Here is a 16,484-nt window from a genome sequence, read left to right as displayed (position 1 = left end):
ATGCCAGAAACCAGCAGACCACCTGCCCCACCTTGTGCCACAAGGTCCAGCAACTTCCTGGGTATTTACTGCAGCATAACCAGGGCCTACAGCCACTAGCAAAGGACTCAGTGACAGTGGTGACCAAAACCCATCAATCCCTCCTCTTCTCCAGACAAGAGTGACACAGGGTGTGTAGAAATCACTCAGACCCCAAATGGGCCTCAGAGCCCACCCAGGAGCTGCTCTCTTCCTGCTGACCCTTTCTCAGGTCTCCTCACTGTCAAATTTTCCGAGACCATAGCTGAGCTCCCCTATTTATTCACCCACTGTGTGCTGTGGTCTTCAAGTTCTTACCTGCCTATGATGAGGACTTGTGCTATAACCACTTTGAGACGGGGCTACATATACCTGAGAGGTAGTGTGGCCCTTTCCTGGAGCTCTGTCTTTGCCCCCCTGGCCTTACATAATAGGCACCATAGGCCACTTCAGGAAACATTGTGGACTCCAAGAGCCCCAGCCCTGGCCATCCCCAATCTGCCCTCCATCCCATGCAGCTGAGGTGCATCCTGCTGCAAGAATGATGCTAACTCCTGCCAGCCCATCATTACTCAGCAATGAGGTTCTCCCTCGGGCATCTTTTGGACATTCATATCTAGAGGAAGAGCCATTGCTTTGGGCTTCTTCTCACACTGACAGGCTCAGCAGGGTCCCCTGGGACTCTGGCTTCTGTGTCACTCTCATGCCTGTCAGTTAGTTTTTATTTCAAGGCCAACTTCATCACCGCATGCCTCTGCCCATGTGGCCTGAACTCTGGTCCTACCAAGGAGAAGCGACAGGTGACTTCTAAGGTGAGTAGCTTCCAAGGTAAGATAGGTTATTTTTTGATAAAAAAAAATAACCACAACTAAATAGCTGGAAGGTACATAAGGTTTAGCAGGCTTCTCTTGTGTATTATTCCATCCCCTGAAGGAGACAATACCTGCCAGCTGATGCCCAGAGAATTCTCCTTCTTGCACATATCCATCAGGGCTCCAGCCTTGGTCTTCAGGTGAGTTCTAGACTGTCACACACAAACAGTCAAAGGCTGGGCACTCAGACTTGCAGACACAGAGCAAGGTTTAAAAACTACCAGCTCACTATGACGAGGAGCTCAGAACCACCAGAAGCTAACCAATGAGTCTGTAGCCCCAAACATTGGAAAGGCTTTTTTCTACCACTGCATAACAAATTGCCACAAACTTGGTGACTGAAAACACCCATCTGTGAGGTCACCGTTGTGTAGGTGAGAACACTGGCAGGGCTTAGTTGGCTTTATGCTCAGCGTATCAAAAGGCCAAAATCACCACGTTGGCCACATTGTGTTCCTGACTGAGGCCTCTGGGAAATAATGCATTTTCAAGCTCATTCAGGCGCTTGGCAGAACACAGTTGCATGCGGCTATAGGACTGAGCTCTCCAGTTCTTTGCTGGCTGTGGCACAGGGGTCTCCTCAGCTCCTATAGGTGGCACTCTGATCCTTGCACATAGGCCTCATCTTCACAGCTAGCCTTGAATCTCTCTAACATCCCCCTCTACTCTCACTCTGAGAAAACTTCCGGTTTTCAAGGGCTCATGTGGCAAGCCCAGCCACCACCAGTGCCCAATAACCTCCCTATCTTCAGTTCAACCAGCCACGTTACAGAACACAGCTGCAGGAGTGACAGCTCGCATTTACAGCATCTGGAGGCTCAAGAGGGCCATTTTCAACTGGGGGCATTTAAACCATCCTGCCGACCATAAGCCTGTATCTAGTATCCACGCTACTACAGACACACTACAGAGGTGGACAATGGGGCTGAGTGTATGTGTGCACAGTGCGTGTGTATGTGAAACCTGCAAGCGTGTCCCTCTTTCCCCCTCGAGGCTATCTGAAGCCCCACAGCAGTCACAGTGAAAGAGAAGGACACAAGGGAAGTTGCCACAAGCTTTATGTGAATTATAGAAACGTAGAGTCTGTGTACTAAAACCCTCTCTTGAGAGCAGCCTTTGTTTGGATACTTGTGGGGACACAGAGTCCTCTATATTCCTGAACAGGACAGCAGCATTCAATCATGTATTCAGTAGACACTTACCAAATTCCTGCTCTGGGCCAGGCCGGAGCTAAACACACAAACAAACCCAGAGCTGAATAAAACCTGATCTGTTGCCACTGTTAGAAAGCACTTCCTCATGACGGGCCCAGAACTGCCAGTCCACAGTCCCACCTGTCGCACCTCGGGCGAGGCCAGGGCACTGGGTTAGCCAGTTCGGCCTGCCACAGCTGGCCCGCCCCCTCCTTCCTCCAACCACACACCAGAGGCAGGCAGCCGCTTGGCAGAAGTGGGACCTGGCAGGGTGTGGGGCTGTGAGGACACCAGCCGTAGGCCAGGTCTGAGGGCCTGCGCATGGAACAGTTTCGTCATCCCCTGGATGGCTGCTCCTTCTGGGCCATGGGGACTTTCTCGCTGATATGGTCCCCAAAACAAGGAGGTGATCTGTCACATGGGCAGTTACTACAGCCTCTTCTCTCCCAGCACCTCTCCATTGCCCCTACCTGCTCCATGGCTCTTGTCTCCGTTCCTAGCCTGCCCACTCCCTGCCCTCCTCAGAGCCTGGAAACCAGGCATCACCTTCCCCTAACACCCGATTCATACACGGAAGCTAAGATGCAGAGCTCTTGGTGGGAGCCACCCTTGCTCTTCTTTCTACAGAGCAGCATTATCTTCCTTCCAAAGTCCATTACCATGCGTCTGTCCAGGGAATGGCCAAGCAGGGAGAGGCACCAGGCTTTCAGAGGTGCACGGTTAGTTATTCCACAAACCACCATGGGCCAGGCCCTGGGGGAAAACAGGTAGATTAAATATAGCTGTACTCTAGGGGCAGGCAGTGTGGGCAGAGATGGACTCAAACTATTCCACAGAGTGTTCACACACGATGTGGTCGGTGTGGTAGGCATAGTTTGGGATCCCAGAGGTGACACCTAGTCCTGATTGGGAGTGGGAGAAGCAGAACAGCAGGGACAGAGGATGAGAGGGACACAAGGGAACGGAGAGGCTTGCCTGACGCCCTCCCTCAAGCACAATGGGACTGTACCAGCAGTCCCCGCACCTCTGAATAGGAACTACTACTGTAGAGGCTGCAGGCAGCACCATCAGCAGCGCCATCAGCAGCACCTGGTTTGTTAACAGTGTGACTCTGAATGTCACAAAGTGGGGCGTTCCCCACTTTCCCAGCTCATCTGTCCCTGCTGCTTACGTGGCCACTGCATTGATCCATGTGGAACTGGGACCCCTGGTCTGAGGAAGGCAAGAGCTGAAGAGCAGGCACCTGCTGTACAATCAATCAGGATGAGAGGCGCCATCTCTGGAGAGGAGATGCAGCACAAGCTGCATGCGGGGCATGGGGAGGGGCGTGTAAACCTTCCTCTGTGGGCACAGCCAGGTGACCAGTGGCCAGGCTGGGTAGATGGAACTTTGGTGCATCTTGAAACCCTTCAGGTATAAAGACAGCCCCATCATCCACCTCCCCTTTAGCTCTCCTTGTCACCTGCCCGCTCCTGCCCCTGAGGGTTTCCTTCAGGGGCTATGACAGTGTTCCAAAACCGATTGTGATCACTGTTGCACAACTCTGTAAATATACTAAAATTCATGGCATTTCACACTTTCAATGGGTGGATGGTATGGCATATGAATTATATTTCAATAAAGGTATAGAAGAAGAAAATGAAGAGGAGCAAGAAGAAATAGGAGAGCTAGAAGAGCCCTAAGGTGCATTTTGATTGTTCAGAAATTTTTCGTGCTGCCCTCGCTTCTGGCTATGTTCCCACGCCTACATTTATGGGGTGGGCGAGCTCTGGTGAGGCTGTGCAGAGGAGACTCACTGGGGATAAAGCAGGGCTCTGGGCACCATCAGGGTTTTCTGGTTCTCACTTCACCTCCTAACAGCGCATCCTTCCTCTGCCTGACCCATCCTGAACCCCAGCAGAGACCTGGCCAATGTCATCTTCCTAAGACAGAGAGGCCTGTGACAAGCAGCCCTGCAGGCTCCCAGTCTGGGCCTGGCCTACAAAGTGAGTGCTTCTCTGAGCAGCCCGAGTCAGTCCCCAGTACCTCAAGGGCTCCATGTGAAGCCAGTCTGGCTCCCAGAGCTGGAAATCCTGGACGACAAAACTGTATGCCAGCTACCCATCTTTTCTGCTCACAACTCAACTTCGTTTTGTGAGAAACTCTTTTACTGCCAAGACTCTCACTCACGCTTTTATATCAGACTTAAAATCATGGCAAATGCTTTGTTTGGATTTGATTTTTTTTATATACAGGGGAGAGAAAAAGTAAATTATTGTAAAGAAAGCCTTCTCCAGGCACATGGATATTCAGAGAAGCCAGGGCATAGGGGGACTTTTTCCAACCTAGAAGCCCCAACTTACATCATAGCTTGAAACACACACAAAAAACCTACGAACTGCATATCTGGAGACCTACAGCTGGTTCTACCTCTGTGGGTTCCTGGCCTGAAGTTTCCATGTTGCCATTTATATCCAGAATGCCAAAGGAGGGATAGAAGATAGAGCTGGGGAGAATGTGTCCTCCAGGAAAATGTTAGCATCTGAAGATTTGCATACAGACACCTCCAGTAAGCAGTGAAATTCAAGACAAATTTGTGTGTGCATAATCTCAGGGGACACTGGGATGTCGAGTAGGTAGTCGAGGAAATCAGCTGTCTTTCCGAGAGGAAGCCAGTGGGTACATGTGGCACTGTGGCTCACTCAGAAGCCAGCAGTTACAATCTGGGGAAGAGCAGTGTTATGGTTTATATCTGTGTGTCCCCCCAATGCCTCATGCGGACATGGGGCAGGCTATTAGAGTTGAATGATTGTGGGTGTGAGAGCTACACCCGCCCTGGGGTGGATAGTTTGCATATGTAAGGGAGAGGAAGAAGCTGCTTGGGGCATTCCTCCCCCATTCCGCCCTGGTGTGTGCTTGCAGTTTAGCTGTGTTCTGCCGTCCTGAGCTGCAGCTCTTTGCCATGTGCCACTGTGCCTTATAATTTGCCAAGTACGGACTGAAACTTCCACAAACTGTAAGCGAAATAAACCTTTCCTTCCTTCATTTTGGGCGTCAGGTATTTTGTCCCAGCAGCGAGAAAAAAGTAACCAAGACAAGCAGTAGTGCCATTCTGGTGTCTGACACCAAGAAGCCAGAGGCTCCACCCCCCAAAAAAATGTGACTGTTTCCCGGTTAAGATGTAGAGCTAGATTCAAAAGACGTGGGTTCCAGTCCCTGTTCTGTCACTACCTGTCTTTGTGCAAGTTAATCCAGTTTCCCTGAGCTTTAATTTCCTAATCTGAAAATCCAAGATTCTAAGAATATCTACTCATGAGCTTAATGCGGGGACAAAAGAAGAACGCAAACTACACAGCCTAGTACATAGCCCACACCAAGAATTCCATGGCAGTAGCTGCTACTACTCAGCAGCCAGAGGCTGGAGAGTTGACATTTACATGGCTTACTGTGACTCGGGCATGTCCTAAGCCTTTTACACATGTTAATTCCTTATTTCCTCACAATGTCTCGTGATGGTAGCTATTTTATCATCCCCATTCTGCAGATGAGGAAGCTAGGGCCCAGAGAGGTTTGCTAATTTGCCCAAGGTCCCACAGCATGCACGTGAGTGGTGGAACACTGTGGTCCCTGACATGGGGAAAGCAGGAAGGCAGGATGTCTTTCCTCTACCACACAACCACTGCCCATCACCACGGCTAAAGCCTAGGCTGGATGCCGGGGAGACAGCACGAGCCAGACACAGTCCTCAAGGAGCTATATAGTCAGATGGGGCAGAGAGATGCAAACCCAAATCCCACGGCCTAACAGGAAAGGACAGGACAAATTTCTGGGGAGGAGACTGCAGAGGAATTTCTAGATACCACACAGTACCATTTGGACTGTGAGTAATAAAGTTCCATTTTGCTCTTTGCCTGGGCATTGATAACTGCAGATGTCAAGCCCAGGGTCACCCTGTAATGGAAACTGGCCTCAGACCCTTATTGGTCCCACTAATAAAAAATACCAGGGTTCCTTCTCCTCTCATTATGTAGTGTCCAAAATGCTCAATTCATCACACACCGAAAGCCCCACTGAGCATGCCGGTCTTGAAGCCAGCCCTTCTTTTCCAGTCCAAGAGGTATGGCCAAGGGTCCCAACATCCACGCTCTTCCTTCCAGAGACGAGCACAGCCCTGGGGCTGAGCCACCCACTTCAGCCAGCACAAGGCTGGCACTCAAGAGCTGGCGGTGGCGCGTGGCCTCCTCCCTCTGAAGAAGGCAACAAGAGTTTTACAGATGGCAAGGCTCCGTTCCTGCCTTTTTGCCAGCAGTCAGCTTGTCGCTTCTTTCCAAAGCCACTGAAGGAAAGCCTGAAATCCCACACTACCGAGAAAGGAAAGGACTCCCTTCAACAATGAGGAGGGCCTTGGCAGGGACCTGATCACTGACTGGGTCTTAGAGAGGCTCAGAGTTACAGGACACCAACTTTTGAGGTCTGCCGTGCGCTGGGCAGGCGGTGACCCCACGTGGCTACACTAGAGGCTTCCTAAAGGTTTTTTCCTCTTTAATTCTGTTCTCCCAGGTGAAAGTTGTGAAGGGATAAGGACTTGCCCTGCCACAGACTGAGCCCCAAACTCCTTATCAGGGTGCACAAGGCCAGTCTGAAAGGGCCTCGCCTCTCCTCCAGCTGCAGGGCATGGCCCAGCTCCCTCCAACCTCTCACCAACAGGCCTCCTTGAAGATTCCCGGGGGCCTCTGCCCCGGCTGACTTACCTCCCTGTGAGGAGGCCACCGCCTGTGCACACAGCTAGCTAAACCTTTACAACCTTGAAGGATCAGCAAAACTGTCCCTCCCTCAGAGCCGACACCTCTTAGCGGCTGCCTCTCCTCTTGGCCACCATTTTCCATTGGAAAGGCTACCGTGGTTGCCGGGGTGACCCTGTCCTGGGATCCAGCCACACCACCTCTTTATCCTCCCCAGCCAGGGTGCTGCTGGCCCCGACTGTGCCCCATCCTCTAGTCTGCCTCTTTCGTCCCTGTTTGGCTTCTCAGCTTTACAACCTGCATAACCAATTCCTTGCACTAAAATCCTATCGCCAATACTCAGGTTTCTGTTTTTCTAGCAAGACCCGAGTTGATACAGAACTTACCACAACTTGTAATTCTTTTATTAGTTTGTCCCATATCTTCATCATTGTATAAACCCACTGTAAGTTCCACAGGGCAGGAACTGTGCTGCACTGCAAACTGTTACATCTGTAGTCCTAGCACAGCACCTGGCAATAGTTAACTAATAACTAACAACCAGTATTAAGCGATGAAAAGAAATAAAACTGGTGTTTCCTCAAATTTCCCAAAAGGAATGTTAACGAATAATGCAAACAAGTGCCAAGTAATGAAAAGAAATGTTAATAATGCAAACAAGTAGCAAGTGATGAAAAGGAATAAAACGTGTTTCCCAAAAAAATCCTCAAATTTCCAAGTAGAAAAAAATGCTAACTAATTATGCTCACGGGTGCCAAGCAATGAAAAGAAATGTTAACTGACAATGCAAATGGCTGTCAAGGGATAAAAAGAAATATAACTGATTTTTTTTGAAAAAACCCTCTAATTTCCACAAAGAAAAGGGAAATGCCATTTGGAAATGGCATGCGTTTCTGTATGCAAATAAAACTGCAGCAGGGAGAGAGTAGCTTATCTTTTCAACCAAACCTAGGCATCAAGACTTCTGTAAATAAGCAAGTGGTGAATGAAGTGGTCTTGGTCAAGAAATCACCGCAGCCCAGGGACACGCCGGCTCCCTGAGCGCCCCATCTCAGGACGCACAACTCTGTCTACATGAAAGCCGAGGGACAAACCTTTTCACGGTCGCCACAGACTTCTGCTCCTCCAGCTCCTTCTGCAGCTCCCTCTCCTTGGCTTCCTTCTGCCCGATGGGACAGTCCTCGGGGACGGTGAAGAGAGACAGGGCATCTTTGCTGTCTTCTTCTCTCAGCACTTTAGCAAACACCTTCTCAGCCAGAAGCCGGACTTGCTCGTCCACCTCCGAGATGTTCAGCTTGGGGAACTGGCGCGGCATCTCTGGTAGCAAAGAAAGAGCAAGCATCAGCCGTGGTGCTTCCTGGATGCCCGAGGGCCCCCGGAATGGAGAGCAGGCGGCACTGCAGCCTGGCCCAGCCCCACCTGGGCTTTGGCTCAGCTTCCACTCAGGAATTCCCAGAACAGACCCAGCAGGCCAAGTTTCAAAATTAGCTCTGTAAGTAATTGGGTGTGAAGCGCAGAGGACCACTCGCATTTCATGAGAAAGCGACTGTTCAGGAGTCAAAGAATGAACTGTTCTTCGACCTGAGCCATTCCGTTTTCCTGACCTTGGGGAATTGACAGCACACAGCAGCCTTGTGCTCCAGACTTCACTTCCAAGATTGAGAGAGGGCAGGAGAGAAGTGAGAACCCTCCCTGCTCCAGACTGCGAGGAGGCTGTTAGGGCTGCACCACTAGCCAACCTTGCTCCCTCTCTTCCGGGAGAGAAGACCAAAGCTTCTGGGATGCACAGGGAGCTTAAGGGCCCACAAGACCACAACAGCCCTGGGAAATCCAAAGCTGCATCCTGGGCCTTTTGCTGAAACAAGGCCCAGAACAAGGCCTTTTGCTGAAAGAATCCGCTACCACACAGTTCCACAGGGCCCCAAGCCCCCCAAGAACCCTTTAATAAGACAGAACAAATACAACAAAGGATTTGAACAGGGGCACTCTTTACCCAGGGGAAAATTCACTTCCTGTCTACATCTCTGCATACTGGAGGCTTTTCTAATCATCGTTTCTTCCTCTCTGTCTTAGCTTCTCTCTTTTCTTCCTTCTTTTCGTGTTTGCCTTCTTTCTTTTCAAATATATATATATATATATATATATATATATTTTTTTTTTCTTTCTTTCTGCCAAACACTTCATCATTTTGTACATATTAACTCAGTCAGTCTTACTATTCCTATTTTACAGTTGAGAAAATGAAGGTATAGAAAGCAGATCTGCCCAGGGTCACACTTGAAACAATTGGCAGAGGCCTGGACTGTTCTGGGTCTTCCTCCCCCTGTCCCTTTTGCCCCTGAAACTCTACTCTGGAATCTGAACCCAGACACCCAGTTCCTGCATCTGCGCCCTTAACCACAACCCTGTGCTATTGTTCTGTGTCCCTCTGAGTATAGGACAGGGCTTCCCCATGCTCCTCGGCATAGCGCAACACTTACCACAACATTTGTGCAATGGGGGATACTGCCACTGCCTTTGCTAAGATTTGAACAGAAAGGGAGTTCCCTGCATACCTAGTGCCACAATTTCTTGAAGGCTGGTTTAAGAGACAAGTGGTTTTGTTGCCAGACAAGCAAGACCTGCCCAGCCTGGAGGGAAAGGAAGCAATTACAGGAGAGGGGGCTCACTGGCTACCTGGACACAGTCATTTTCTGGCCTCACCATGTTGTCATCTGAGAGATTAAAGGATGGGATTAAGTGGTCTCTAAAGCTGTTCAGTTCTAAGCAGCGTAATCCTAGGTCTCAGGAAGGTTTCCGGTGCCTGGGGCAGCCTGCTCCTCTGGTTTTCTCTGCAGCATGTGGGGCTAATTCATCACACACAGGAAGGAGGAAAGCAGGCTGGTAACGGGCATTCAGAGGCGTGTCCAGGAGCGCCTTAACTCCAAAACCAATTTCCTCTCCCTTCCACACTCCGCCCTGCCTGTCCTGGGTGTCTGGCCCCACGGGAACTGAGTGGGAGGGAGCAAGTGAGCGGGGCCACCTCAGCAAGCAGCTGGGCTGATCTGGGCTGGTCCAGGGAGCAGACCCAAGAGAGCAGAGGCCCAGCCTGGAAGAGGCAGAGGATCAGAGCTGACAGAGGAGATTTCAAGTCCTGATGGCAGAGAGAAGGGGAAGCCAGGGACCGTGGGTGTGGAGGCTCCAAGAAGAAGGGGAGAGAAAGCTGGTATAGCACAAAACACCAGGCTCAGTCAGGCCAGACAGAGCTGGAGCCCATCCCCTAACTCCAAGTCCAAGGGTCAAAGGAGGCATCCCAAGGCTTCACATCACATCTCAGAGGTAGATGCCAAACAAGGCCGGGCAAAAAAAAAAAAAAAAAAGGCAACAAATGCCAGAAAGAGCCACACTGTTTGACCAAGCAGTCCCCCTTCTAGAAATTCCATTAAGAAAGCATCTTAAAGAAGGAAAAAGCACAAAGAGGTTTATCACGCTCATTACAAAAAGAACTTTAAAATGTCCAAATTAGACATTTCAGAGTGTACCCACTTGGGGAAAAAAACCTGTTCAGCAGCCAGCTTTATAGTTATAAAGATGGAACAATCACATTTTTAAAATCTTGTGAAAGAACAGTAAATAAAAAAACTTGATACACAAAACTGTACCCTCACTTTGATTACAGCATATGAAGATGCTTATACTTATGGACCAGACAGACACACTCAAAGTGACCAGATGGCAGGGATGTCCGTATGTGAGGGTGTCTTATTTTGATAATTAATGCTGTTATAACATTACCTCTTAAACAAATACAGAGGAAGAAAATAGATAGATTTAAGACCTTATGAAAAGAAAAATAATAAAAACAATTTAAACTGCTTATTCTAGCACAGTGATGGCAAAAATTTCAGAGCTTTCAATGATAACGAACAGTGTATGCCATAGGTTCACCATGTTGGCAGTTAGGGCCCTCTTCCACCTGACCACACAGGAGGCCAGCCCAAAGGGTGGTGAGCCAGTGACACCCATCTCTGCCACAGCTCCTACCCTGTGCAGAAGTGGCCCACCACCTTCCCCTCCCACAAACACACAGCCTGACCCAGACACATCTCATGCGGCCCCTCCAGAGTGAGCCTTTGGTACAGTCCTTCTTGTCTGAGGTCCTTACCCAACAGCCCACCATCTCCGTCTCAAAAGCATTTTTAGTTTGCTCAAGTCAACCAAACATACTTTCTCAGGATGTATCTTTCTATAAAAGATCTTCCCCCTTCTTCTTCAGCATAAGAAGCTTAAATCAATTTTTCTCAAACTAAGCCCGTGAGAAGTCACAACTTGTTGCTAGTAAAACAAGGCCTATGCTCAATTGTCAGGGAGATGCTGTACTGCAATACGGACTGAAGGCAACCCAGGTAGGCCTTGCAGCCAGCCACATGTCTGCTGTCTTCTGGACATCCCAGCAGACAGCCCCCACTTGCCCACCCCTGCTCTCCAGAGCTTGTCTCCCCTCTCAGACCAGCCAGGCCTCCCACAGCCAGCTCATTCTGCAGATGCCCAGGCAGAATTCAGCTCCTGTTGCCTGATCACATCTGCCTTGCAACCATTTGTCAGCTGAAGCCAGCAGGCTTAGGAGGCTTAACTGTGAATTCACCAGCATCAGTCAGTTAGCAGTACAGCTTATCTTGCTGTGACATACAACACCCTGCAATGAGCATGAAGAAATGTCAGTTAGAAAGCTCTGTACTGCTGCCAATTCTAACACACAACGTCTGCATGGCACTGCGTCCTCTCCAAAGAAGAAGTGCACCACCACCAAGATCCCCTCCTACACATAAATCAAGCTGTTTCCTGCTCTCGCCAGATGCTGGTCAACAGAACCCACAACACAGACCTGAGTCTGACTCTGGAGACTCCATGGTTGCTTCTGAGGATGCTATGCAGGCAAGCACTTCACCAAGTGCTATGTGCTGCCTGGACGCTGAGCTGAGTCCATATAAGAGCACCTAGCAGGGGCCCGCAGCTAGAGTGGGAGGTCTCTGCTTTGCATATCTGTGAGCAGGAAAAGTCTGGGCTGGAAATTCTTCCCTGAATACAAAAGGCAAGTGGAAAATTTCCAATATCCTAAAGCCCCCAGGTAAAGCTGGATATCCAAGGCAAAATGTCTGTGATGACCCAAAGGCAGTGTCCTGGCCTTGCTCCAAGCCCTCATCAGAGAAAACTAACGCAGTTGCTGCCCTCAGCTATCCTGGGCAACCACAAGAGATAAGCCACCAGCTCCCTCCAAGGCCAGACACCTGAAAGCAGTGATAACATCACCTTTGGGACTTCCATCCTGAAGCCCACTTCAGGCCTCACCTGGCCACTGGACTCATCCCACCAAGGGGATTTGTCTATAGCACAGCCTGCCTTGCCTCCTTTCAGAAGAGCTCCCAAACCGCAAACCTCCCTGAGGGCATTCCAGGCCTGGGCTGGGAACTCAGAGCCCAGCTGTCCATACCAGCCACTCCTCCCCTCCCCCTCTAAAGAAGGAAGGACCATGAACCCTGTCCTCCTTGCCCGGGGAAGGACAGAGTCTCAGAGAGAGGGGACGGCCCTGGCGCAGAGGCAGCAAACAGAAGGGGTCGCAGGGATGAGAGGCTGGCAGCCCCCTCCCACTCTTCCTTTCTTCCCTGTAAGAAGCAGCATATCACAGATGACCCAAGACAAGCTCCACTCCACGACACACACACACACACACACACACACACAGAGGAAAGAAGCAGGGAGCAGCTGGCCTACCCGAGCCCACCCATCCCCTCCCCTTCTTACTGCCGCTCGTGCTCACGTAGGCCTCCAGCTCTGCGCAGCCTCTGCCGCTCTCCTGGGGAAGGTGGAGCCTGCCTCAAGTGACCCGAGGAAGCCAAGCTGGATGGATGAAAACAGCCTCACAAGTGCAAAGCTCTGTGCCTTTTCATCTGCCTTTTAGGAGAAGGGACGGACTCAGAAGAGACATGCAACCTTGTCCTGACTTCAACAAATCGTTTGGGTCTGGGAAATAACCATGAGCAAAATAGCTATTTCTGTGATGCTGTTGAAATCCTGGGGAGAAGAGCCCAGAAAGAATGGGTCAGCTGTCTGCGAGGAGGGCTAGCTGTAGCCCTGACTTGGACCTGAGTCACCTCCTAATGTCCAATGGAGAGGTTGTGCCCTCCTGAGCACACATGGTAACTCCAGTGAGCACAGAGCAGGATTACAAGGCTGACACATGATCCTCGGGCTGCTGCTGAGCACTGGCTACCCACAGATTACCACCACCTGTCCTCCCAGCTGTTTCATACAGAGTAGATCAGCAGGCTACAAGTAACCTAGGAGGGTAATATGTGTTCACAAAATAACTAAACGGGCTGACAGCATGAGAAAAAAAAATCCAAGCCCTTAGTATTTTTCTACCAGAAGGGAGGAGGGGGCAAATGATTTCTTCTGCTGGTGTTTGGGGAAGAGGAAGGTCTGGGGGCAAGGTATAATGGGAACAGGAAAACCTGAAGTCAATGCGCTCAGGTAATTTTATTCTGCACCTTCCATGAGATCCTGAACAGCAGAAGGCCTGAAAAAGACTATATTCTGTAATCCCTTACAGGATTCATGCACCACTTCTACAAGCAAATTCAACACCCAAGAATACCTGCAGTAAAGAAAGCTGCTTCACTTTGTTTAACCCGGCACACTTATTTGACCCACTGCTGCCACAGGTAAAAACACTTATTAATATCCTATGGCATGGAAACACGGTTAGAAAACACCTTCACCTGAGTCTTCACTTTCTGACCTAGAGAAAGCAGCCTTCTGGCACCCAGCTATGGTTGTGAGGCCGACTCCACCAGGTCCACACAGCAATGAGCAGTAGCGCTGCTCAGATAACACAGACTGGAGCAATGGCCAGGGGTCTTTCTGGAACCAAAGGGATAGAACACCTTCTAAACAGAGGCAATATGGGAGCAAAGTACAGCTCTGTCTCAGTAGGATAAGCGCTGCATGATTCCACCTTGAGCCTAACTTGTTGCTGTTCCTTGTGGTCTAAATGATTGCCATAGGTGGACCAGCGCTGACCCCTAAGCTCAAAGCCTTACTTTTCTATTGAAGGAACATCAGTACCACCCCTGACAACAGACCCAGAGCTTGCATCTCCTGCCTAGGAGATCAGCTTGCATTTATTGCTATCGCTTAAGTGCCCTTTAAGGACAGGAAAGGCTGGAATCAAATTAGTCTCACTAGGAAAGATACCACTCTCCTCTCCAAATGCAAGGTACGGGCTTATAGGGGTCTGTTTTCCTTCTCATTTCTGAGATACGTTTGTGACTCATACAAGGAGCTGGGCAAAGGGACTTTACCTGCTAAATATCAGCTCATAACAGACCTTGCTTGTCTCATTCATGATTATATCTGCATACCTGTTATATGCCAGGTATGCAACATGTATTTGTTGCATAAATGATTGCATAAAACAACAAATGAATGAGCGAGCTAAGTAAAGGATCCACCTATGGCAATCTCAAGAATCAGTACAGCATATGGTAAAGAACAGACTCAAGCCAGTTTACAGGGGTTTGAATCCTGTTTTACCACTTAGTTGCATGACCTTGGGCAAGTTACTAAACCTTTATGGCTCAGTTTGTCTCTATTTTAAAAAGAGGTAATAAAAATACCAACCTCATGGGTTGCTATGACAAATTAGATAGCATACATAAAATGGGTTGACTGTACAAGGATCAGAGTAATGCTTTAAGGTATTACTTTTGTTTCCTTTTGGTTTGGTTTGGTTTAGTTTGGTTTGGTTTGATTTGGTTCAGTTTGGAGTTTGATCGTTTTATTTATTTTTGAGACAGGGTCTCACTATGTAGTTCAGGTTGGCCTTGAATTCACTATGTAGCCCAGGCTGCCTCAAATTCCTGGTGATCCTCCTGCCTCAGGCTCCCAAGTGCTAGGATTACAGGCGTGCGTCATCATGCTGAGCCAGAGTATATGTTGCGTACAAATTGTCTGTCAACGTCATTATCTTTGTCATTATTATTACACCAGATAGAAGACAGTTCAATTTAGAAAATGAGCATGAAGTTTCTACTAGACACAGAATCCTTTCATTCAACAGTACTTATCTAGCACTATCCTGGACCTCATACTCTCCCAAATTCCTCCATGGCTGCAGGAAGAAGAAAGCCAATGTTAAACCTGAAGCCAGATCAGAAAGAGAAACAGTCTTGTCCTCTCTACTACTTGTTGGTGACTGCACAGCCAGGATTCCAGCCGGGAGTCTACCTACCTTTGTCCTAGTTAGTTCCTCATACTATACACCAAAAGACAAAAGCCATTGTTTCTTTCCCTAGATATATAGCCAGCAAGTTGAAAAAATAAGAAATTAATATACTTGATAGAAAAGCCAGGATGGCCAATGAGTTGGTTTAGGAGAAAAATACTACCTCCCTGCTTAACCCTATGACTACTTTTTACTTTCCCATGACATTATTAAGACCTGGGATTGATTTTGGAGCCATGTGAAGAGCAATCCCACAAATGCAAGGGCAACAAAAACAAACCTCATCTCTCAAAGCACTTAATGTAGTGCTAGGACTCATCAATTACCTGGGATCTCAGAAGAACCCAGACAGAGCTAAGGATGGGCCTGAGAGGTCAAAGGGTCTCCCAGCAAAACACAAAATCATTATTCCTAGAGAGACCAGTGTCCTGCCATTACCTTCAGGGCAAGTCAGGCGCTTCAGAGTTGCAGCCAGGGCGTAGACAATTACCACAAACCCACTATCAACACTTCAAGAGGCAGGAGCTCACAGAGACCTTGTCTGTCTGCTGGCTCAGTGGCTCCCCTATCACTCTGCACTGACCTTTCTCAGCCAGGGGAGGAATTTGTCCTCCAAGGTTCCAGCTAAGGTCAGCTTTTCTCTGAAGATGGCCAATTGTTGGTCACTCCATCCATGGAGACAGCCAGCAAGGGCTCAGGACTATGCTGAACTCCCTCCTAAAGGTGTCAGTTCTCACTCAGCTCCTTTGCTCATTTGTCATCAAAAAACTTCCAGGCACCTGCAGTTCTGGGACAGGACACTCTCCTGTCGAGCCGCTCTATTCCAGGCCTCTCAAAAGTCACAACATAGGCCTCTGGCAGACTAGCCCAGCCATTCGCAGCTCTGCTGGCAAAGCAGCTACCAGGAAGTTCAAGGGCAGAACACAGACTGCTGGCACACAAGGCTGCACACCTGCCTTGTCCAGAGAAGCAAAGAGGCTTCAAAAGGCCTATCACCCCATCATCCTGTCCATCCCAGGCCTCTAGGTGAAGTCCCCTCAGCTGTCCACATCCCTCAGCACCCACCAACTCCAAGCACTTCAGAGATAGCACGCCCCAGCTCCCTTGATTTCCCTACATCTTGAGAATCTACTTTAGGCCCCCAGGAAATTGGGATGCTGGGGGCTCACCTGAGGCCACAGAGCCCAGGCCACCAGGAGGCAGGGGCAGGAGCACACGAGCTGGGGCAGGGGCGAGGACGGCGCGCCCACCTCTCTGAGGTCGGAGGCTGCGAGCTGTCTTGACTGCTGCACCCAGGACTCCGGCTCCCGCCACCGGGCGAGGGCCCAAGGTCAGCGGTGTGGCGCCGCCCGCACTTGCCGGGTGCGAGGACAGGGCCATGCCGCGGGCCGGGGCAGTGCGGGGCGGGCGCAGGGAG

The 16,484-nt window shown here is 49.7% G+C and overlaps 1 protein-coding gene across 2 annotated transcripts in view; it reads right to left on the bottom strand.

Moving 5' to 3' along the window:
- The window catches only part of Ampd3 (adenosine monophosphate deaminase 3), a 43,257-nt gene that overhangs the window by 26,101 nt on the left and 672 nt on the right, over nt 1-16,484 (bottom strand). The window contains exons 1-2 of one of the 2 annotated variants that reach the window (XM_005380278.2): nt 12,586-12,852; nt 7,899-8,121 (exon numbers count right to left, since the gene is read on the bottom strand). In XM_005380278.2, the coding sequence (XP_005380335.1) occupies nt 7,899-8,119 (221 nt within the window). In that variant the 5' untranslated portion in view covers nt 8,120-8,121; nt 12,586-12,852. Of the gene's footprint in view, nt 1-7,898; nt 8,122-12,585; nt 12,853-16,484 lie in introns of those variants that run through there. The other variant, XM_005380277.2, reaches the window with a different exon arrangement.

The sequence above is a fragment of the Chinchilla lanigera genome, unplaced genomic scaffold (genome assembly GCF_000276665.1).
Source record: "Chinchilla lanigera isolate Chin_1 unplaced genomic scaffold, ChiLan1.0 scaffold00013, whole genome shotgun sequence".
NCBI lineage: Eukaryota > Metazoa > Chordata > Mammalia > Rodentia > Chinchillidae > Chinchilla > Chinchilla lanigera.
The sequence above is the reverse complement of the archived record's forward strand: the minus strand, read 5'-3'. Positions and strand labels throughout refer to the sequence as shown.